This window comes from Psittacula echo (genome assembly GCF_963264785.1).
Source record: "Psittacula echo genome assembly, chromosome: 6".
NCBI classification, from domain to species: Eukaryota; Metazoa; Chordata; class Aves; order Psittaciformes; family Psittacidae; genus Psittacula; species Psittacula echo.
In genome coordinates this window covers 4,201,750-4,226,577 of record NC_137743.1, presented here as the reverse complement: position 1 = coordinate 4,226,577, position 24,828 = coordinate 4,201,750, and the positions used below count along the sequence as shown (strand labels likewise).

The following is a 24,828-nucleotide window of genomic DNA, read 5'->3' as shown; positions in this document are numbered from 1 at the left end:
TTTTGGGGCAGCTCAGGGTTGGTCTGTTTCAGACCCTGGGCCAAGGGCTGGCCTGAACTGAAACTCACTCAGTGAGTAGGCAGGGAAACTGAGGCAGGCGGTGCTGGAGAAGCACTTGCCCCATGGAGCAGCCCCCTGGCAGACCCTCTTTGCCTTGAGTGGAGACACTTCATTGTCTGTTCAAACCTGTAACTGGGACAGGGTGGGCAACAGCAGGGCCAGCGTCTGCCCTGTGCCAGTGCCATGGTAAACTTGCTGGCAATGTATTTCTGCACATCTGTATCTGCTCAGGAGGAAGCCTTTCCTTCTCCTTAGTGTCTCTATTGGTGGTGTGAGTCAGGCTGAGGTGTGGACGAAGGAAGAGGCACTCAGATGGAGAAGGCAGCCCTCAGTGGGAATCTGCTGCTTCTGCTTTTACCCCTAGGAAGAGCTGCAGAGCACAACCCTCCTCCTATTATGCGTGTCCCAGCAGAGTTGGGGTTCCTGTTTGCTGTTGCAAATGCACAGGCCTTATGATAACAGGAAAACAAGAGGATGAGATGAAGATGTTCAGGGTGATGGGATTACAAGTAATTCATAGAATCCCAGCCTGGTTTCTGTTGGATGGGACCTGAAAGCTCCTCCAGTTCCAACCCCTGCCACGGGCAGGGACACCTTCCACTGGAGCAGCTTGCTCCAAGCCCCTGTGTCCAACCTGGCCTTGAACACTGCCAGGGATGGGGCAGCCACAGCTTCTCTGGGCACCCTGTGCCAGCGCCTCAGCACCCTCACAGGGAAGAGCTTCTGCCTAAGAGCTCATCTCAGTCTCCCCTCTGGCAGGTTAAAGCCATTCCCCTTGGCCTGTCCCTACAGGCCCTTGTCCCAAGCCCCTCTCCAGCTTTCCTGCAGCCCCTTTAGGCACTGGAGCTGCTCTCAGGTCTCCCCTTCAGGAGCCTTCTCTTCTCCAGGCTGCCCCAGCCCAGCTCTCTCAGCCTGGCTCCAGAGCAGAGCTGCTTCAGCCCTGGGATCAGACTGCAGACATTTCTGGTTGAGTTGCTGTGTCTGCAGGAGCTGAGAAGGTAAATTGCAGCACTGAATTCATTTGAGACATATCCAGACATCACCGGTTTAACACGTGCACACACACCAAGACACAAACATGCTTGTTCAGAGGCACACATGGAACCCCCCACCCTCACGGATCAGCTTTAGCAGTCTGTTTGAAGTTGATCCGTTTCCCAGCTCAAGCATTAAAATTCCACCCAAGTGCTGTCTTTAAATTGCTTTGATGCTAGGTGGGTTTCAACCCTGACCTGTCCTGATGGCAAGTGATGGCTGTAACAAGCTGTGGATCAATATTCATAGCGGGTGTCCTGGGCTGATAACACCATCCAAGACAATGTTCGCTATCGGTGGAGACAGCTGAGATGTTGCACCATTAGGAATGTTGTTTTAAATAACCTGATCCATTTCTGGGTCTATTTAATGAATTTCACAGTTTAGATACTATCTTTAAGGGAAAGCCAGAGGCTATTCCAGAAGCAGTGATGCAAATCATTTGTGCCAAGGCTCCTTGGATTTTCTTAAAGTGCACTATAATTCCACTGCAGATCCTTATATATTCTGGGAATTGTGGCATGCTATTGATAATGTTAGCAATAAGAAAGCATTTGGACTTTATCGAGGAGGAAAACAATATTATCTGTAAAGCTGCATCACATTTGATAACATCTGTGACTGTGAAAGTCTTTATATGGTGAGACAGTGTTTTTTTGTCTCTTGTCTGTATGAAGTAGTGGGCATGGATGAGAAGACGTCATCGAGGAAGGGCACGGCCCTGTCAGCATCCTCAGCCTTCTGCTGCCATGTGATAGGTGCCTTGCTCCCCAAATCCTACCCTGCTGCAGCCCACCCCTCCCAAACTCACTCATGTGAAGGTGTTGCTGAGGGTCAGGAGCCCCTCTAGGAGTGACAAAAGCAGGGTGGATTTTGAGGAAGACATCCCTGTGGCTTCCCAGAGCCTCTGATCCAGGTGATGTCCATCCTCAGGGACACTATCCCTATTCCTGTGAGGGTGCTGAGGCGCTGGCCCAGGGTGCCCAGAGAAGCTGTGGCTGCCCCATCCCTGGCAGTGTTCAAGGCCAGGTTGGACACAGGGGCTTGGAGCAAGCTGCTCCAGTGGAAGGTGTCCCTGCCTGTGGCAGGGGTTGGAGCTGGAGGAGCTTTAAGGTCCCTTCAACCCAAACCAGGCTGGGGTTCTGTGTGTCTGAGGGAGCTTATCGCAAAGCAAGGGACAAAACCCCACACTCACTGCGCCCGCCTGAGGTGCTTTAACAAAATGAACACGTTAATTGATAATGGGAGGCAGTTGCGCAAGGTGTGCATGGTTACTGCGGTCTAGACACCGCCCTCCTCGGACTACATTTCCCAGCAGCGCCCGCGGCTCGGCTCCTCCGCTCTGTTCGGCACCTCCATTCGGCTGTGCTCGGCCGACTCGGGTCGGCTCCTCTCGGTGTGCGGACCATGGCGGCCTGGGCGCGGGCGGTGCGGGGCGTGCTGCTGGACATCAGCGGGGTGCTCTACGACAGCGGCGGGGACGGCGGCGGGACGCCCATCGCCGGCTCGGCCGAGGCCGTGCGCAGGTGGGTGGCAGGCGGGGCCCGGCCTGGCACTGAGCCCCTCACTGGAGGAGGCCGAGGCGGGGCCGGCGGCGTGAGGGGCTGCGCGGGGCGGGTTGTGTGAAGGGGGGGACGCTCCCGACATGGCCCACAGCATCCACCGCGGGTCCGGCCCTGATCTATGGAGCTGTACCCAGAGGCGACAGGATCAGGGTTACCCCCCCTGACTGCTCAGCCCCCTGTTTGCTGTGTGGAGCTGAGCGGGGCAGCACAGTCAAACGGGCTGCTTCAGTTTCTGTTTAGCCATCATCACACATGTAGTAGGAGCTGGTGGTGCACAGGAGGCCTGGCCTGCTCCCCTGGTGATCAGTTTTAAGGTACTGCCCGTGCTGGCATGGTGCTGCTGTAAGTTAATGAACTTTGTTCAAGGCCAGGTTGGACACAGGGGCTTGGAGCAAGCTGCTCTAGTGGAAGGTGTCCCTGCCCGTGGCAGGGGTTGGAGCTGGAGGAGCTTTAAGGTCCCTTCCAACACAAACCAGTTTGGGATCATACGATTCTATGAAATTAGGTGGGACTTCCTGCAGAGAACTGACACCCCAGCAGGCAGAGAGAACTTCAGCGCTGCCGTTAATGATTGCTAGGCTTCTAAGTGACTTGAAAGCGAAGTATTGTCCTGACAAGTTACTCACCAGTGCCCACAGGTAGTGAACCCTTTCCTTTTTAGCTGGGTAATGCAGTCCGGTTAACACAAGAGAAGCAACCACTGCTAAACAGGCAGAGGTTTCACTTAGTGAGGTTAACTGACTGTAATTGACTAGGGTGACTTGCTGGTGTCAGTGCTGTTTGACCGGCGGAGCAGGATGGGGCCAGAGGAGAGCAATGGCCCCAGGGCTGTCGTTGTTTAAAGAGAGGTATTGATTCATGGGGCTACTCTGCTGGAGAAGGGAGGTTGCAGGTTCCTGGAAGAGCCTTTGGCTCTGTGTGATGTTTTACCAACCTGCTGCAGAGCATCCAGATCTGTTTGTTGTGGGGAGTGCTGCTGTGTGTACCCCATTTGAAGGGGACACGTCTAAGTGCTGAACCCCTGTGAATTGCTGATGGCCTTTTTGGTGAGCATCTCTGTGGCTTCTGTCTTCTGGGGCCACCCACCATGGACACACCTGTGGCAAGTGCTTTATCGAGCAGGGAGATATGCAGCAAGAAATACTGAAATCACTAAAATGAGTCATATGAGTTTAGCTAAATATGTGCCTTAACATTGGTGGAGCCACCATGGAAGAGGCAGAATTGGGGAAGATCGAATGTACAGATGATGTACGTTAGTGTAGATGTGTTTGATGAGAAGCTCCCCATGGCCCGGCTTCAGTGAGCGCTTGAGCCGAGAACCCCCCTGTGTGCTGGGCTGCACCCCCAGAGCGTGAGCAGCAGCTCAGGGAGGGGATCCTGCCCCTCTGCTGTGCTCTGGGGAGACCCCCCCTGCAGCCCTGATCCAGCTCTGGGGCAGCAGCACAAGGAGATGAATCCTGTCTTCTATGGGACAGTGTTGAATGCTTTGCGCAAGTGCAGGTAGATGTTGCTCTGCCCCTTGTCAGCCTGTTTGCTGACTGCAAAGGGACAGGCACTGCCAGGACTAAACTTCCCTGGCTTTCCTGCCAAATCCACTCAAATCCTCCTGGTAATGTTGCTTCTGCTGAGGCTGATGCAGGTGGTTTGCTGGTGAAAAAGAGTCTTCTGCTGTCCATCTTGCAGAGGAGCACATCTTCCCACCTTCCTTTCAGGCACTTTCTGCTGGGACATGGCATATGCCAAGTGTAGCTGGGACCTCTAGGCATGACCAACCCAAACATAAATGACAACTTCATAATAACTGCTGGAGAGAAGATCATTCCTTTAAAAACCATGACGTACTCCACAATATCTGAACTGCTTTTGACAGATTGTTGTTTTTTCTACGAGGTTTTTAATTTTATGCTGTGTTGCAGGCTGGTATTAAATAACTTTTGTCTCTGCATCTGCTGATACCTCCTGTGTGGAGGCAACATTAACTGCAACTTAACGTACAGCAATATTAGGAATATGGTGATGAAACAACAGTAAAACTCTGGCCTTGGGCTAAATGTAAGATATTCTGGGCTTTTTCTTGAAATCCTGGGAATGTGGCATTCATAGAATCGTTTCTGTACAATCAGTTTCCTTGGGTGGAGTTAAGCAGCTGTATTTATCTGCCTCTTAGTTTGGTTATGGTTCCAGCTCACACCATTTAAAATCTTTATTGACTTGTTATCCTATTGTCCGTTGGTCATTAATTGTTGTGTCTGTGTCACAGGACAGCAAGGTGGTTTCAGGCAGATGGATTCAATTCTTTTAATGAATTCATATCAATTATAAAGTCTTAATTGCAGATAGCTGGGAACGAGAACTAATTCAGGCTGATGTGATTTTTGTTAAGAGACATGTCTAAAATCCTTCAGTGCACATGTATAGGAGTCTTAAATACTGTTTTGATCATTCATATTGCAGCTATGGACTCTCATAATATGACAGCTGACCTGTTCTCTTCAGCTTGTTCTTCCTACATCATCTCCCACACCATTACAGCAATTAACTCAGTGTAAGAATGTGTAGTACACAGCAGTGAAGGTGACAAGTAAACACTTTGATTTGCAGTGAAGCCATTTCCACTTCTTAAAACTATACTTGCAGTATTTTCCTTGTTTTCAGCCCGATTCTGCAGTTATGGGAGTTAGTATTTGAGAGAGTAGCCATGTGATTTCTACCAGCAGAATTTGGCCAGGTTTATGTTTATGATGCCTACAGGGGGTGGTTCTCTCTTGCTTGTTTGGTTTTAGCAGCACTACAGTCAGGTGGAACAGAAAAGTGACCAAAGGAGCTGATGGACACTGAAACTTCCTGACCAAGATGAGATCGGTAACACGCTCCCCAGTGCTGTAGAGATCCTCCTGAGGAAAGCATCAGAGTCACTATCAAAGTTGGTACAACTGGTGATGAAACACACAGTGTTACAACTGGGAAAGCTTTATTGCTCACATATCTGCATCACTCAGCAATCTTAAGTATGAAATGTCTTAGGATTCAGTCTGCACTGACAAGGAATTGGTAAATCAGAGACCAAAAGGATGAACCACAGAGTATTTGTTGTACAAAGCAGACCATCTGTGCTCAAGTAATGATAAAGTGAATCCAGATCCTTTGTAACTCATCCAGACTATGGCAAACAGGCGCTCGTGTGCCTGAGGGCACTGGCACCCCTGGTTTGACCCATAAGCCATGGTGCCAGGAGTGTTATTAAATCTACCAGGGACTGCTAATACTAACTTTAGGTGAGGATATTGGAGTGCTGGATGACTGGAAAATCCAAGAGCAGCTTGGTAAGATAATTTGGCTCTTTAAAACTTTTAAACCCATAATGTTTCTTGCTTGTTTAATTTACTGTGGCATATGTTTTAATGAAGTTAAATAAAACACAGAGTTAAGTAAAAGCCATCTCTGAGTGTGTGCAGTTAACTGGCAGACACTGTGGAGCAGATTGGAAAGCCCATGGACAAGATCAGAAAGCCCATCGGTGACTTAAAGGCTTCTTCTGGAGTCAGCCTTAACAGTGCCTCTGCATGTGCTGTTATTGTCTTAACTGATTTACACAGCATTGACACGAGGTGAGCTATTCACTTTTTAGCTTACAAATAGCAGGGAGCTGGTCTCTTACAAGACAGAAGGTGGTTAAACACCCATAAAAGATGTCAGGCTCTGCTCTGTTATTTGCATTTACAACTGTGTGCTGATAGCGTTCCCATTAGCATATCCATATGAAAAGCACACAGGAGTTGGACATTTACAACATCCTGTTGTTTGGCCAGTATAGTGCATCTGTTAGCACAACTTACTACAGGGTCCTTTAAAAGAGCAACGGAAATCTGGGGAGCAGGGAGGCTGGGGAGCAGCTGGACAGTCCTGTTGAAGTAGAATACCTGGAGAGTCTAACAAGGGGTGGGTTGGGAGGAGGACAAGCGGAACTGGAACTGTAAAGCAATTCAGCATGCAGGGATTTGCCTGGGACAGTTGGGAGGTTACAAAGAGGCCTCTGAAAGTGTGTGTGTGACAGGGAGTAGGGAATCTTTGTTGTCACAGAAGATAAATGAAGCGTGGCTTAGCACAGTGTGTGCAGATGTTCCAAGTTTCAAGGCTCGCTGTGCCTTCAGGACAGGCAATAGCACAGGAGTTGTTCCTCCTAGAAAGAAGCTTTGAAATAAAACCATACAAACTCTTGTGCAAATATCCATGTGTTTGTCTCTGCACTTAACTCTTTGCCCTTTCTAGCCATGGATCCCAAGGAAGAGTAATGTCACTTGCCCTTTATGAAGCAGCAGACACAAAAAGGTGAAGCACTCTGTCATGCAGAGCCAGAAGATCTAGGAGTTGATCCTCAGTGGGTGCAGTTATCACAGCTTCATTCCAGTCTGTACCATTAACTGTGGCCTCAGTTTTCAGTGGCCCTTCCTAACCCATGTTTGCATTCTTAATCAGCAGTGTTCATTAGTTCCTTAGAAAGATCTCTGTCCCTGAAGTTGTGGGGACTCCAAGTGCTGTCTACACAAATTACATGAGTAAGTGCTTATGCTTTTGGAATTTAATCATCATTAGAGTCTTGAGCTACACAATTATGTGCTATACAAATATTGACCAGCAAAGGATAATAGAAAATATTACAGTGATACCTACTGCCTACCCACCTAAGTGTTTGTTTGTCCACTACCTTGTGTAAACACTGATTAATCCCTGAAGTGGATGAGCAGCAGTCTGCCTCGTTCTGTGCTTTAGAACTTGAGGCTTGTCTCCATTTACCACTGCAGTAGTAATTTTTTCCCCTCATCTTTCATGTTTGCTGAGCTCAGCCTGGGATCTTAGAATTGGGCCTGATTCTTTGCATATCAGCAAAGATCTCTGCAGCAGCATCACCATTCAGATTCTGTGCTGTCTTGGTAAGTGATGTTCCCAGATCAAAATCACACTAAGTTTCTTAGGATGCAGCTTGGTCTTTGAGCTATTGTAATGAATTATGTGGCGCTTCCTGAAGTAGATAAGCAGAGCACCCAAGAGTGAATTCTTTTCTATAAGAGGTGAAAAGAAACCTTTTGGCAATTTATTTTCTGAGAAACAGAATGATTTACTTACGAATAGATGCAGTTTGTCTACAAAGCAAGAATTCAACTGTGACAAAGAGAACTTGGTTTTGTCTGAAATGTTAATGGAATAAAAAAGATACAGAGGCAAAAAACCCCAACTGCTTTTAGCACAGAATGAAAGCTATTGCAATATGAGTCATTATATTGCAAACAGGCATATTCCAGACCTGTTCATCCTAACTGAATCCCCTAACTTCACACTTTTTTCTTGACAGCTCCAAAGTGGAGAGTTACCAAGTATTTAACATCCCCCTGAGTTTACTTGTGTTGCAAAATACATCCATATGTTTGAATCTACTCAGTGGTGTGTTGCTGTGATGGAACACAGCCAGGTACTACAAGGTGAGAAGCCCTGACTCAGTTCCTGCAGCCTGGTTGAAGCCTGGGACTACTAGGAGTAATATTTTAAGCGAATGTGGTAACCTGCAGCAGTTAGATGCATCTTGTTACTGAATAGAATGGACCAGAAGGGTTTTCCTTCTGCTTTGTGCTTCCTTCCTGCAGATTCGCTTCAAAAGCATATATCTATTAAATAAGTAATTCTAGATTTCACCCTTGTGGCATGTTGCTTACAAATCTGTAGGCAAATCTGTTATCACCCTTCTGTTTGGGCAGGTGGAATGTGATTTACGGTACTAGGTGGTTTGTTCAATAATCCTGGTGTCTAGTATTTGGTGGTCAGAGAGAGGCAGCCTATGTAGGGAAGCCAGGACAAAACAAGCTCTGTGGTAGGTTTGATGTGCAACTTTCAGTATTAATTTTTACCTCTGCAGAATTCCAGATGATTGGAATACCTGAATAAAGTTTTCTGTGAACTGCAATTCAGTGATTTTGTTCAGTTTTTGCTGTTAAACAGTGTCTCAAAGTGATGATTCCAGAGTCCTTAGTTTTATAACAGTCCCATTTCTTATTTCACCCTTGCCCACCCTTAGATAACATTGGCCTCTTTCCTTGTGATTCCTTCATTTGTGCCTATTTTCATGTTCATTCGTGCCTTCATTCATGTTCAGTGATACCCTCCTATTTTTAATGCCTTTTGGAATCCCTTTGAAGTCCCTCCAAATTGTGCACTTCTGTACCTAGAAAAAGGTGAGCCATATGGGTCTGGAGAGGAAATTGTGCTTGTGAGACAGCAGATGTAGGGATGAGTTTCAGACCCAGGAATCTAAGGGGGAGTGGGGGCAAAAAGTGCTGTACGTAAGGATTTCTCAGGCCAGCCTTGCTATTTGGAGCAGAAAGCTGGGCCACCAGGGAGCAGGAATGATGATGAGCTTGGCTGCACTCGGACATCAGCAAATGGAGACACCAGATCAGGGCACCAAGCAGCATCAGAGATGCCCCAGCAAGATTTAAGTGCTTTGGACCTACTGCGAGGATGTCAGGAATCAGAGGAATGGAAAGGTTTTCCTTTCTGCCCCTCCCTGCCCATCTGTACAGGAGTATCACCTTTCTCCTTTCCATGTTAGGAAAAACCTTTCCTATAGAAGCCAGCGACCAAAGGTGGGAATTCTGAAGTTTACCCTTGTGCCATGCCCTTAGTTGCTTCTGCTATGTGCAGGACAATGTGAATTTCACAAGGAATGATGCCTTCCAGCCTAGATTCCAGAGCCGTTTCTTTTCCTGGTGGTGTCTTAACCTTCACATCACCTAAAAAGAGCAGGTTTTGTGTTTTATGTGCCCAGAGGCTGCCCGTAAAGGTTGGCAAGGGCAGTTGGTGAAGTCTGCGCAAGGTCAGCTGGGATGTCTAATAATTGTCTTACCACTTTACCTGTTATGGAACAATAATGAGAGTTTTTTCATTATTTTCGGGTGAGTGAACCTGGCAGATGCTGACAGGCAGCAGATGTGTAAAGTTCGAGGTGATTTGTAAGGGACCGGCTCATCTGACGCATGGTAATTGCATTGTGGGACATTGTCACTCAGCGTCGTGTCCTGCGCCAGCGCAGCGAGGTAAAGGTCAGTTCAAAGAGCTGGTGTAGCATGAGGGGCAGCCCAGGGCTGGGAGGGAAAGCCTCATCTCCATCTCTCCCCTATACCTGTGCTCACAGCATGCCCCGAGCTGGGTGGGAGCCCTGCTTCATAGGATCATAGTGGGTTGGGTTGGAAAGGACCTAACGGGTTCTAACCCCCTGCCATGGGCAGGAGCACCTCACACTAGACCATGGCACCCAAGGCTCTGTGCAGCCTGGCCTAGAACACTGACAGGGATGGAGCATTTACTCTGGGCACCCTGTGCCAGCACCTCAGCACCCTCACAGGGAAGAACTTCCTTGTATCTAACTTGAACTTCTCCTGTTTCAGTTTGAACCCATCACCCCTTGTCCTGTCACTGCAGTCCCTGATGAAGAGTCCCTCTCCAGCATCCTTGGAAGTTTTAGGTTTAGGGATTGTGAGTGGTTGTTTTGGTCTACAGTGGGCTTAAACCCATCCTCTGACAAGGCTTAGAAAAAGTCTCCTTACCCACCTGTTGGTTACATTGGTGTTCATCTGTCTGCTTAGAATTTGGGGCTTGGAAGTTTCCTTTGTGACTTGTTCATAGACTGATTTGTGTTGGAAGGGACCTTAAAGCTCAACCCATTCTAACCCCCTGCCATGGGCAGGGACACCTTCTGCTAGAGCAGGTAGCTCCAAGCCCCGTCCAACCTAGCACTAGGAGTGGTGTGAGCAGTCCTGTTGGAAACAGAGTGGGTTTGTCTGATGGTGAACCTGTTGATGGCCCCAAATAGGGAGCAAGAGATGTCTTCAAGATGTCCACATCACCTGGACCACACAGAGTCCCTGCACACAGAGCGCCGTGCTGCCTGTCCATGTGCTCAGCTTGCTCTCTAATCAGGATTGATTTCTGGTGCTTCTGAAGGTTCAGTGGGATCTTTATCAGGCTGTGATGTGTGGAAGCCCTGACTGACTGGGTTTCCTGGGTGTGCCTGGGCTTCTGTAATACACATGCTGATAAACCTCTAATATCCTAGAGATCTTGATAAAATGTGTGCTGTGTATTTCATCTGCTGTTGCCTCTTTCTTCTGTACTTGCTGGTATCTAATCCCCTGCTCTTTATCTTACAGGACATCATAATATAGATTTTGTCCTTTATTATTCTCCTAAAAGCCACTCACTTACCAACACTAGAAATTGCAGTAGCTCTGCACATGCTTCTTGAAGTATGAACCCTGGGTTAGCTCAGTAGCTCAAGGTTTCCCGTTAAGCTGGCCAGCTTATGAGCAGTGCCCCCCATGCAGTATAAACTCTATACAAGGCACCTTGACTGTCGGACAGAGACCTTCAAGCCATCTTTTAGTTTCTCATAGAACCTCAGGCTGGTTTATGTTGGAAGGGGCCTTAAAGCTCACCCAGTTCCAACCCCTGCCACGGGCAGGGACACCTTCCACTGGAGCAGCTTGCTCCAAGCCCCTGTGTCCAACTTGGCCTTGAACACTGCCAGGGATGGGGCAGCCACAGCTTCTCTGGGCACCCTGTGCCAGCGCCTCAGCACCCTCACAGGGAAGAGCTTCTGCCTAAGAGCTCATCTCAGTCTCCCCTCTGGCAGGTTCAAGCCATTCCCCTTGGCCTGTCCCTACAGGCCCTTGTCCCAAGCCCCTCTCCAGGTTTCCTGCAGCCCCTTTAGGCACTGGAGCTGCTCTCAGGTCTCCCCTTCAGGAGCCTTCTCTTCTCCAGGCTGCCCCAGCCCAGCTCTCTCAGCCTGGCTCCAGAGCAGAGCTGCTCCAGCCCTCGCAGCATCCCCATGGGCTCCTCTGCCCTCGCTCCAACAGCTCCACGTCCCTCTTGTGCTGCTGCCCCAGAGCTGGATCAGGACTGCAGGGGGGGTCTCCCTAGAGTGCGGTAAAGGGGCAGGATCCCCTCCCTTGACCTGCTGGTGCAAAGCCTGACCATGCAAACTGAGGGTGAGTTTTGCTGTAAACACAGAGGAACCACTATTTCCCCCACGTAGCATTGTGAAAAGCTCTCCCTAATATTTAATCTCTTACTCAGTAGTGGATTGCTGATGTAGGTAGAGATGCAGGCTCTGCTCATGGTCCCCATGCTGAGCATCAAGGGATGGGTTTGTTTTGGAGTGTGTGTAATCATAGATGTACCAGTGAGTGTAACTGTACAAGGGTTTGTCAGAGAGCTGGCAGAGGTTAGAGTTGTAACTTTGAAGTAAGAGGCGGCTTTTCAATGCATCATTTTTTCACAGAAACAAATCTTGTCTGGAGTTCTTGCTGGTTTTTCTTTGTTTAGTGTTCCAGGTATCTTGGCGACTCCTCTCCATGTTCCACCAGAGGACTCCCATTTGCTGACCGACTTGGCTTAATTCTTTATAGACCTCACCTTATCCCACGCATTTACTGATCTCATTTGTTGAGGGAGTAATTGCAGGTGGCCGCAGAGGCACGAAACCATCCGGGATGTGTCCAAACTGCTTCTGCTTTCCGAAGTGTAGCTGGGTTTCATCTGAATACTGAGAAGGGATTTAAATCTGTGGTACAGGAAAACTGAGTCTTTGCTTTCACCAGGCTGACCTGTGAGGGTGTTTGGGCAAGTCAGTGGTTAGTGCTCTTCCTGGATTCATTCCATTGAGCTTTAGGACGAGAAAGAATAGCTTCTCATTCAGTGTCTGCTTCAGGGCAGTTGTGCATCATGGGGTTTTTCTCCTAAGAGTGTGCAGATAGGCTTTGTATTTAGAACAAGACTTCTTTAACCATGGCACACTCTATGATAGTTTGTTATGTATCCCAATTCCGCTGCTTTGCTTCCTAACTCCAGCCGAAACTGTGTTTGGAATAACAGATGTGGAATACCGTCATCCCACTGTCGCACCGATTGCTCATTGTTCTGAGAAGGTCACATCATAATTCATTAACAATAATTATTCCCCGCGTACCCCCTGCACTTCTTCACTCAATTGCTTCATTAACTTGTGAGTGAATCTCACATTCACCGCTCCGATCGATGAAGATATATTTATAATGTACAAGTGGATGCTATTAGTTACAATATATTAACTGCCTAATTTAAAAGAGAAAAGCTATCTTTATGAAGGGCAATTAACCACTAAGTGTAATTGATAATTCACATACCTCTGATTAGGAAAGACAAATAATAAGAAAGAAATGGATCGCCAGTGTTATTGAAGAAGACACTGGCACGTGGTTCTAACAAGCAGAAGGGGCTCTCTGGGTCAGGACTGGAGTTCTAAGGCTCCTTTGATGGAGAGCTCATCATTGGATGCTTTACCTCGAGGTGGGTTTGGTGTTTGCATCAACCAGCTGGGAACCAGCGTGTTTTGGTGCCTTGAGAAGCAGTGCAGGGGCTTTCCAAAGAGAAAAGTCCTTTTTCATCCTAACGTGAAGAAAAGTAACAATACTTTAATGAGAATTTACAAGCCTAGCCCCAAACTTACCAAGGTATCTGCACCTCTGTAAGCTCAGGTCCTCAAAGATAACTATAGAATCACAGAATAGTTCGGTTTGGAAAGGACCTTAAGCTCATCCAGTTCCAATCCCCCTGCCATGGGCAGGGACACCTCACACTAAACCATGGCACCCAAGGCTCTGTCCAACCTGGCCTTGAACACTGCCAGGGATGGAGCATTCACAGCCTCCCTGGGCAACCCATTCCAGTGCCTCACCACCCTCTCAGTAAAGAATTTCTTCCTTAGATCCAATCTAAACTTCCCCTGTTTCAGTTTGAACCCGTTACCCCTTGTCCTGTCACTACAGTCCCTGATGAAGAGTCCCTCCCCAGCATCCTTGTAGGCCCCCTTCAGACACTGGAAGCTGCTCTGAGGTCTCCACGCAGCCTTCTCTTCTCCAGGCTCAACAGCCCCAACTTTCTCAGCCTGTCTTCATACGGGAGGTGCTCCAGTCCCTGATCATCCTCGTGGCCTCCTCTGGACTTGTTCCAACAGTTCCATGTCCTTTTGATGTTGAGGACACCAGAACTGCACACAATGCTCCAAGGGAGGTCTCACGAGAGCAGAGCAGAGGGGCAGGATCACCTCCTTCGACCTGCTGGTCACGCTCCTCTTGATGCAGCCTGACCAAATTGAGGCTTTTTAATATACTTGAGGAACTGGGTGACATTCCCTTTGGCAAATATATATATTATAAATTGTGATACATTTTCAATGCTTCAGATTTTCCATGGCCGCTTTGAAATACATTGGTTCTCCAAACAGCTGACCACTCATCCTTGGAGGAGAGGCCTTTTTTGTGACATTCTCACTAGATCACCACAGTTTGGGGCAGGAAACAAAGAGGCAGGACTTGAATGGGGTTGCAGAGTCCTGATCCTCAGGAACCATGTTCTCACTCTGGCCACTTAGGGCCATGTTTTCTTTCTTTGAGAAGCCATTTACCAGTAAATATGTATTAAAGAATTGTTTGGAAGTACCATATTTTTCAGGGCTATCCACCAAGTAACAGCAAAGGTGTTCTATGAGAGATTAAATGATAACTGTAACTGAAGCCACCCCAGTGTTGATACCTCCATCGTTTGGAGAGGGTCTTTTTAATAAGGGCATGTAGGGACAGGCCAAGGGGAATGGCTTTAACCTGCCAGAGGGGAGACTGAGATGAGCTCTTAGGGAGAAGTTCTCTGAACACTTTAGGTGTGTCCTGGTCACAGTAAGAGATCCTGCTCCTGTTCTGGAATATCATCACTGCATGCTCACTGTAATTGCCCAGGTTAGGCGTGGGGCAGCAGAACTGATGCTCTGTGTGTAGTTAACCCTTCTCTGCTCTCTTTACTCAACAGGATCAAAGCATCCGGTCTGAAGCTGCGGTTCTGCACTAATGAAACCCAAGCGACCCGGGAGAAGTTTGTGAAGAAGCTCCAGGGCCTGGGCTTTGACATTTCCGTGGCTGAAGTCACTGCCCCAGCACCAGCAGCCTGCCGCATCTTGAAGGAGCGTGGCCTAAGGCCACACTTGCTTGTGCACAATGGTAGGACAACGCTGCGGCAGATGCTGGGACATGGAGGGGCACAGCTCAGAGAGATGTGGGCCTTTGCGATAGAGCAGTGAGTTCCCATAGCTCGTGTGGGGAAGAGCTCCCAGATGCTGTTTTCCTACAGGGAAAAGCTTCTTCCTTAGTCACGAGAATGTGGAATATAAGTTAGTGGTCTGGTCTGAGTGGGATCTCCATTGTGGCAGTGATAGGGTGAAGGCACAGAGTTGTGCTGGAGGGGCAGCAAGTGCTCAGAGGAGTCTGCTCCTTAACCACAGTGACTATGAGATAGGTGAGGTCTTTGTTATCATGACAGAGGTTTTAGTTTAAAGTGTTTTCTGCCATAGAATGTGGGTATGCAGAAAGGAGGTGGATCCTGCCCTCACTGGTACATGCTTTCATTTGGCTGCCCGTGTTTGTCTTGGGTCTGCTGAGACATGGGTGGCAGGAGCTGAAGTAAGGGTAAGAAATGGTTTATTTTGCTCTTTGTTATAGGGCAGATGAATAGCAGGAACCAGGAATAGAGGGGTCTGAAGAACACTTGATTAAGACTTGGATTTACTTATCTTTTTAAAGCATTGTGTCATGGATGAAGTGAAACACAAATCTGGGGGGAAACGGTCAGTTCCAATGGGATCTGAAGCAGGGCTTTGTGGTTTATTTTTTCCCTCCTTTAGATCTTGTTCCTGAATTTGCTGAGCTTGATAAAGCGAACCCGAACTGTGTGGTTATCGGAGATGCAGCAGAGAACTTCACCAATGCAAACCTTAATGAAGCTTTCCGAGTTCTCATTGGGATGGAGAAGCCTGTTTTGATCTCCCTTGGAAGAGGGTGAGTTAAGCATCATTTCTTCCTCAAGTCTCTACAGCTTTTAATCCCCCCCTGGTGTCTTTGTAGTTAATGGAGGCCAGATAATGCTGTGGGCATTCACGGTACCAACTTCTAAGCAGTTATCTATGTGTCTGGACTAGGAGGCTGCTCTGCTCAGGTATCTGTCTCTGAACAGTCCCCGGTGGGTAATTCAGTCAATTTACCTGTTCCAAGCCACTTACTTGTGGTCTTTCTAGGGGTGTAAGGGAAAACTGAGGTGATCACAGTGGAATAGGTCTCTAGAAGGTGGTATGGATGTTCGCTGTGAGCCACAGTTCAGCCCTGTGCTGATGCTTCCTGGGCACTGGAAGGTACTGAACTTGCCGTGCCAAATCCTCCAGTTGACTTTGAAGATACTCATCAGTAGGGTCTGTGCTGCTACAGCGCTGGGTGAGCATCTCTTGAATATCAGCTCTCAGTGGTCTTCTTTCTGTAGACAGTGCAGGGTAAGCACTTGTGTGGATGTGTCTCATCGACTTCTTGAGGGTGAGGGATATAGGTGTTCTAAGGAGGAATTATAGCAGCTTTTAGAGAAACTGGAGATGCTCTGGTGTATAAGCACAGCAAATGCCAGCCTCCAACCCTTTAAGGTGAGTGTTTAAGAGTGAGAGAGACCCGGATGAAACAATCCATGTGTTTGCAGGTGGCAGCGGAGGCGTTAAATAGAGTCATAGATGCTAGGTTGGAAGGGACCTCAAGGATCATCTGCTCCAACATTTAAATAGCTGTAGTTTGTAAGCCACCAGGAAAAGGACTTTTCTTGCTTTAAGAGCCGAGTCTAAGAGCATCTTGAAATACCCCATTGAAATCATGCAGAGTTTGGATTTTGACATGTGCAGCCCCCAAGTGAATGAGGTCAGTAGGATTACAGGCACTGCTTATCTTGTCTTTGCCCCTGCAAGATCTCAGAATAAGAACTGTTGGCTGAACTGCTGCCTGTAGCCATGTGTTGCTGTCTGAACTGAAAACAAATGAGTTTGATAGTGACAGAAACCCAAAGCTGACAAGAAAATCCGACAAGCCGTGCTTGGATAAAGTGCTGTTGATGTAGATTTGTGATGCAGTTTAATCTTCCAGCATCCTGAAGTTACTAATTGTGAGGAGGAGCGGGTGGTCCAGAATTGCTCTGTTTCAGCCAACGGCCAGGTTTGTTCTTCCAGGTTCAAATCCTGCCCATGTTTGTAGTGGTTGAGATGTGATACTGGTTGTGGCTAACAGTCTGCTCTTTGGGTGGTGCTTAAAGATGCTACCTTTGAAAGCTGGTGTTAACATCTCTGCAGGTTGATTCAGATGTATGAACATGCCATACATAAGGGAGCACTTTCATGCTGGTGGCTTCAGAATTGCTTTATGTGAGGAGCAAGAAGCCAGGGGAGTTTCTATTTGCTAATATAGAAACCCTACGAATGTGTGAAAGCAGCTGTAATGCACAACTCAAGCTACGCTGGAGATGGGGATAGATATTCCTCTGGCCACAGTAAAGTGTAGTGGCCATGAAGACCTCAGGAGAGCCCAAGGGTATACTGCAAAATGGCTGGGCTGGTGGGTACAGCAAAGACCTACCTGCAAACACAACTGTGCTTTTGAAGTGACAGAGCAACTGCTTTGACAGTTTCAGTATCAAAAGGCTTGCTTAGTTATTCTCTGAACATTAAAGGCACATTTTGAGCTCCTGCTTCCACATGCAGGGAAAATCCAGTCAGGGAATTCGAATGTTCTCCTAAAAACAATTCAGTTTTCTGAGACTTTAACAGGAGGTTATCAGTGCCAGCGCTGGATAATGGCAAATCCCAATGGCTTTGAAGGAGTTATTCTTACTGTTGTGCATTGTATGGGCTTAAAAACACTGTACATGTTTTGTTTGAGGAAACTGTAGTGACAACTTGGTTTCAGTGCTTCAATAGACTGCAACGGGTGTGAAACCCCTTCTTAGTCTGTGGGTTATTGATCTGGGTGGGTAGAACTTCCCAGAGAGAAGGAGTGTGGCCTTACTTGATGCTCATGCTCTGATCCTACAACGTGGGTGAAAAATCCTTCCTGTTTCTCAGTTAGGAGAATGAGGAAAAGGTGTTGAGCCAACAGCAGAATGGTTAATGGATGTAAAATAACCAAGGTTTGTGTTATGAAACAAATCGTTAGGATTTGCAATGGGTTCAAAGCAAAAATGCCTTTGTACCCTGTGCATGTAACAGTGTATCTTTAGTTGGTCATTCATTGATGTAGGCAGCTCTAAAAGAAGTCCCTGTTACTTGTTTGAAATGTTAGTTTTCATTTCCAAACACAGCTTTGTGGATATTCTGAGCTCATTTTTTTGCCATGAGCATTTATTTTATGTAAATATTGATCATTTTATTTAAATATTGATCATTCAGGTAATGTGGACATGAGTTCTGCATGAGTTACCCTGGTTAGGTAAGTTCTGTGACTCGAAAAAGGGCGATTATAACTTGGATGAACAGTTTACCTAAATAGAGAAGTGTCATTGATGCAAAGGGCCATATGCAAAACCCAGCCACAAACCAGCTTCATTTTTCAGGGGCAGAATCAGTGTAATTGGATGGACCTTAACAAGGTGCCTTCCTTGGGCAAGTCCATTCATTTTGGTTCAAGTCTGAGTTCATCCCATAGAAAACAAAAGTGTCGGAGCCACTGAAGCAGAATGCCCTCCTCCTGAAAACGGAGTGATTTACATTTAGCATCTGTTTGGGGCTGAGAGTGGGAATTGGCTTTGTAATTCCTTCTGTCGTGGCACTGTCAGAGAATTAAGCTGTTTACGCTGGACTGTAGAAGGTTAATGGCTGTTCTAGCAAAGGTCAAGTGGCCATTTGAAAGGGAGGCAGTGCTGAATAATCGAAAATGGCAGAAAGATAAGGCATCAAGTCTTAACTGACTGCTCATCCTGCCTGTTTCCCTGTCATATAGAAACCTGTCTTTACTCTGCTCAGGAAAGCTTGGAAGATCTGCCTTAATGTGAGTTGCTATTCCGGAGAAGCACTATAAAGATACTAGGTTTATGAGCTCTGTGGCAATAGGAATGTTTTTAGGAGGGACAGATTTAACTTGGAGGGCTTTCTTAGTCCCTGGCTTTCCTCATGTGGAAGACTGGTGACAGGCAATGGTGGTCAGCTCTTTGGAATGAAGGAATGAATCCTGGAATGGTTTGTGTTGGAAGGGACCTTAAAGCTCATCCAGTCCCAACCCCTGCCACAGGCAGGGACACCTTCCACTGGAGCAGCTTGCTCCAAGCCCCTGTGTCCAACCTGGCCTTGAGCACTGCCAGGGATGGGGCAGCCACAGCTTCTCTGGGCACCCTGTGCCAGCACCTTAGCACCCTCATAGTAAAGATTTCCTTCCTGATATCCAAACTAAATTTGGGGTTCTCTTCCAGATATACTGAAAAAGGTGCTGCAGCTGCTGGTTGGTACCAGCCATCATCTTGTAGCTGCCAAGGGGTCTCTGTTGCTGGTTAAAGGAAGAGCAATGTAACTGCTGTCCTCTGGGAGCAGCTAGTCCCTGTGCAGTAACATACAGGCCAAGTTCAGCCTTCATTTAAGGTAGTTGAAATCCTTGATATGACTTAGTTGAAATCCCTTTGAACCAGTGGAGTCGTGTCCCAGGTGCCAGATGGGCATCTGGTCTGAGATCTTTTCCCCAAGCATTGCACATTACTGAGCCTGTCCTTTAACTTAATTCCTGGTGTTAAATTAAGGCTCCAGAGTTTCTGATTACTTGACTTTTTGTTGCAGCCATATGGACATGTATATAGGCGCAGAAATCATAAAATGTGGGGTTTTGTATTTAACTGCCAACCTTTTCATTTCATTGGAACTTTATCACTTTCATTTCCAGACGCTACTATAAAGAAACCGATGGTCTGAAACTTGATGTTGGAGCATATATGAAGGCATTAGAGGTATTTTATAGCTTGAATTATGCTTACTTGCACACCTTGTTAAAAGAGTAACTGGGATAAATATGGGTCATCTTCTGTAATTACTCACCTTGGTGGAGGAAAAGTTCCACAGATTGAAACTCATTTGCTGCATTCGAAAGACTGGTGGCTTCTAAAGGTGGATCCATTTGTTCTCTGGCTTTGTTCAGGGGTTTTTACATTTTACTTCAAAATGTGAACTTTTACCATGTGCTGGTACTTTTATATGAAGTGAGGCCCTTGAAGGAAGGAGTCAGGAAAGAAAAGCATGGAGTATAGTCTGCAAGGTACACCGAAGGTCCATTTTATGTTTGGTGTAGCGTTAACACAGCCTTTGCCCTTAACAGTTGAGAGCAAAAGGCCCTTATTCAGCAAGATACTTAAGGGCAAACCTGGTTTTAAGCCTGATTAAGTCTGTGCAGAAGTGGAACCCCATAGCTAAGCCAATCTGAGAGAAGGAGAGAGTCATTACTCTCCCTTTTATAGGCTTGCAGAGAGATGTAAAATAATACATGGTGAATGCAGAGAATAAAGCAAAGTAGGGTACTGGACAAGCGCAGAGGATAGTGGAGATAATGTATGCTTGCAGCACATTCATTTGTACCTCTGAGTTTTGGAGTTTTTGTCCCCTGGATAAGTTTAGGTTTATAGTGGTCTAGGGACAAGCTAGAAACACCTTTTCCAGCCGAGTACTGATGCTTCTTTGCAGGAAAATAACCTCAAATCTGGCTGGTCACTTGGCTCATTAATAATAGGCCCTCCACAGTCTTTTAAGGCCCTCCAGCACTTTTGATCATTTCATATGAAGGATACTTGCTGTTTCTTTAAGAGTGATGCTCTTAAAAAATGGGAGCTACTGGAACAGAGTCACACTTGTGTTACCCCATTTCTCTGATGCTCACCTTCACCCGTTGTATTATTGAAGGGCAAAATCAATAATCACATACTTTATATACTTTGGGGCTTGGAAGTAGATGATCTTAAGGTCCTTTCCAACCCTAACTATTCTATACAATTGACTGAAGTTATGGGGTTGAAAACTGCTTTTCTGACCAGCACGTTTTGTGTGTGTCTCTCTCCTTTTTCTCCAGTACGCTTGTGATGTTGAAGCTGAGGTGGTGGGGAAACCAGCAAAAGCATTTTTTGAGTCAGCCTTAGCAGCAATGGGAGTTCCCCCACAGCAGGTGAGTTCCTGATGCTCTGACCCCTGGCTGTGCCATACAGGTATGCTCACTGATGCGTGTTCTCTGGTTTGCTGGCTGTCACCTAAAGTTATCAAGGAAGTTGAAGGGAATGTGGCCAGGGCGTTACACGTGGTGCAGAGAAAGATTAATACACGGGATCTCCCTAAGAATGACTCCAAAAAATATAAGGAAAAGAGAAGTGGCTGGAAAAATGCTTCAGAAGGAAAAAAAACCCCAAATATGTTTGCCCATTCTGTTAGATAATACGAAGTAGATGAAAGGGAACTGGCAGCCAAGAGGGTAAATGCTAGCAGGTTGCATTTCTTCTGCCCTGTTCATGCTTCCTACCCTCCTGAAAGGCATGCCATGAGTTTCTCTGCTTGCTTTGAGGGTTCTTATTGCCTGCCTGCTATTTCCCTTTTCATTCCCTCTGTTTGTCTCTCTTTGCTCTGACATGTGCTTTCCATCCCTCTACTCAGTTTAGAGTCTTGTATCCATTCTCTACTGTGGCTTCTCCTACTTGCACTCATGTTGCACTTTCTTATTCACCTTCCTCCCAAACCATTAGTAAGGAACATGCACTTCTGTTGTGAAATTCCTGTATTTGGAGACTAAAGAATACAATACAGAAGAGTAAAAGTTAGTTTTAAGAAGGAATTATAGAAGATGTTGATGAGAGGTGCCGTTATGCGTGGCATTCCGCTTGACAACTGGAGACTGCAGTGTGCTGGATTTGCGGCCAACATACTGCTTATTCCCTTTGGTGTCACACTGACTACCTAAAAGAGAAAGGTAGACGTGAAATGCTTTCTAATTTAGGTGAGTGGGGAGCACTGACTGACTCAAAACCTCCTGCTATGTTGGTGGATTCATCCAGCGTGTGATGCTCCCTGCTTGCTTAGTACAGACCATTTTCCCTCCGTCCCTGTAGCTGTGCCCAGATTCTCTTTATTGATTTGTTGTTATGTCACACAGGACATCCGGATGAGTATGAGATGACTCCCAGGCAGCAATGAATTACAGCATAATAATTCCATCAGGGGGTTTTGGTGACATTATAAACAACCAGAGTGAAGTTTGGGTGCCTTCTAGATCCCTAGAGCCTGGAGATGAAATTATGGCCCTGTAATTCAGTGTGTGCTTGGGTTTGTTTTACTTTATTATAGAGATGAGAGATGGAAAAGACCTGGTAGGCCATATAATCCATCTCCTTCTTTGTGCTGGAGTGTTCCCTGCTCCAGGTTATTAATGTTTTGCCCAGTTTGCAGTGAGCCAGACAGCTGGGCTTCTGTCAGGACCTTAGGGACGGTGTTCACAGCGGAGTAGGTCTTATGGGCTCTTTTAAACTGCATCTCCTCATTTCTAGTTTTACTCCAAGTAACAACCACAATAACTGCCTGGCACCCTGGATATCTTCTCCCTCTGATTATCTCCAGACTTGTTACTGTTGCAGTAGCTGTCTTTTACTAAACCGTGTGTTTAGCTCTCAATGCTTCCCTTGGGATTTGGTCCCTCTACACCCTCACCCCCTGCAGTGATCCCTTGTTTGTCAGTATCTTCCCAGTAACAAGAGAGCTCAGCCTGAACATTGTATCTCGGGTACAGCCACAGCAACTGTTCAATCCATTTGTCCAGCCAACAAACCAAGGAGTCCATTTCAGACACGGAGTGACACTTGGATGAGTAGTAGCTGGAAAAAAGAACACAGGAGAAAAAGCCCCACAGAGCTCAGCCCTTGGCTACTACTCTGTGTAAATCAGGTGCACGACGGTTTGTGTTTCCCTCCTGCTTGTACCAGAAATGAGTAGTATACAGGAGTAGGAAGGAAGCTGTGGCTGCCCCATCCCTGGCAGTGTTCAAGGCCAGGTTGGACACAGGGGCTTGGAGCAAGCTGCTCTAGTGGAAGGGGTCCCTGCCTGTGGCAGGGGTTGGAACTGGATGAGCTTTGAGGCCCCTTGCAACACAAACCAGTCTGGGATTCTGTGTTACTTTTGAGTTCTCTGTCCTTGTGACCCTGCATAGCAGCATTCCTTGCCCTTTTCCATAGGCAGGATGGTGCTGTTGTCCTCAGACACTGTTACACCAGGACCGTGTCAGCGCATGGCACCAAGGGAGGGCATCATTACAGGGATGTGGCAGGGCACCACAACTCCTGTCTCAAAAACTTTGCCCTGGGAAACAGATTTGATTGAATGCATCAAAACTGGCAAAACCAGTTGCATAGGGTGAGCTTCAGTGAGTGGCTGCCATCGACTGCAGGAGGATTTGGTTTGGGTACAGAAAAGCAGTAAAAGTCCCCAGCAGAGATTATTTACTCATTCTCTGCTGCTTGCCATAGTGCTACTGGTGACTAACTTTGTATTTTGACAGAGATTTTTCTTTCCCTATCTAGTTTCTAGTGTTAAATGCCATCAGTTTGTTGTAGTAATACATCTAGTCTGTAGGTGTGATAGTTTGTATTCAGAGAGATTGGAGATGAAGGGAGTGTGTGCTTAACCAGAAGCAGCACAGCAGACACCACTGCCTAACGGCACCAGTCACTCCGTGCTTTGCCTAGGGAACAAATAGGAGTTAAAACCTGGATCAGGATGCACATGTGTAGGAGGAACAAATTACAGTAAACTACCTTAATTCTAACACCTTTTCCTAACTTTGAGAGCTTGATCTTGCGACTTTAATGTTCTTTGAGAAGCATTTGCAGGTTGCTTTGGTTTGTCATACATAATAATAGAAACTCAGTATATTCAGTTCAGTAAGTTCCTTAGTAATGCACTGCAATAGATTTTAATGTCTCCTGAACGAGCTCTTTACTCCCCTGCATTTGTACTGATATGACAAGGACTGTTTTTACTTGCCTTTGCTTTCAGAAAATGCTTGCCAATGATTTATTCCACTTGTGGAATGCATTTAATCCATCATTAAACCATTTGAGGTGCGCTGTGCTTTTGAAAACATATTACAGTTTTCTTTCACCTGCCTTTTAATGAAGAAAACCCTTTTAATAAAGCTGTAATTCCAGACAGTGGCAAATCTTACATCTCTCAAGCTGCTTCAATCAATAAAGTTATCACCAGTCATTTCCCTTGATAACTGCTGCTTTCCAAGGCCCTGACTTTGCCTTCTGCTGCTGAGATGTTTCCAACCTGCACTTAGAATAGAAGGAAGTCCCCGAAGTCTAATTTTCATTTTAACCTTTCCTCAATGGCCAGAAATAACAGATTGACAGTATTACTTTAATAGATTGGAAATTTAAGCCTCTTAGAGGTAACCAGACCTATCTCCTGCTTCGGTAGTATGACAAAGAATAACACGTCTTAAAGGTTACTGAAATGCCTAATTCATATGTTTTAAGGCAGCTGTAACAGTGGATGATTTTTACAGCTTTATAATAAAACCTAAATAATGGTGAGGTTCTGGTAGTTTTATATAATCATAAAAAGTTCTCTCTGTAGCAAATGGTCCTGGTTTAATGGGAGTTATGGCAGGTCATGCTGGAGTGCATAAACTACACGTAGTTAAGCAGTTCCCATTCCTGCCACCTGCAAGTCTCGCATAGGAGTTAGTGGGGCGTGAGAGCAGAGGGAGGTCACCCCGAGAGGGACATCTCCTTGTTCCCTGGCTACCACAAGGGAAGGTTTTCCATCCCCAGAGCAAGTGGGAAGTGGCCAAGGGAAGTTTTAAGCTTGGAGTCCTGCTGAAAGCACATTGAAGCCCATCTGGTCCTGCAGCCTGTGGAAACCTGCCCTGGAGGGTTAATGTATTTCTGTGTTTTACCGGCCTTGTTGTACGCTTTCTCCCATCACAAGCATCAAGCCTTTGCGTGTTTGATGTAGTTCCAAGACAGAAACATAATTAACAGTAATACAGGATCCTGAAGCTTAGGAGATTACCGGTTGGACCAGGAATAGGGAGAAAAGTGAATGCATTGTACTTCTTGTGTAAAGGGATTTAATACATTAATGAAGATTTTGTGTATAAACTCTATTTCCTTATGTCCTTGGCACATTTAGCTTAAGGTTATTATTCTCTAGCAAGAATCTGTTTAGGTATAAATATGTTTGACTCTAGAAGCATTCCCTGTGTTAAATAGTCCATTGAAG

At 46.5% G+C, this 24,828-nt stretch overlaps 1 protein-coding gene across 1 annotated transcript in view; it reads left to right on the top strand.

Annotated features, from left to right (window-relative positions):
- Positions 1–2,502: 2,502 nt before the first annotated feature.
- Positions 2,503–24,828, top strand: part of LHPP (phospholysine phosphohistidine inorganic pyrophosphate phosphatase) — a gene marked incomplete at its 5' end in the record, with an annotated part of 78,145 nt that continues 55,819 nt past the window's right edge. The window contains 5 exons of the mRNA XM_080621758.1: positions 2,503–2,621; positions 14,553–14,740; positions 15,421–15,574; positions 19,463–19,526; positions 20,636–20,728. Coding sequence (XP_080477884.1) covers positions 2,503–2,621; positions 14,553–14,740; positions 15,421–15,574; positions 19,463–19,526; positions 20,636–20,728 — 618 coding nt within the window. The remainder of the gene's footprint in view (positions 2,622–14,552; positions 14,741–15,420; positions 15,575–19,462; positions 19,527–20,635; positions 20,729–24,828) is intronic.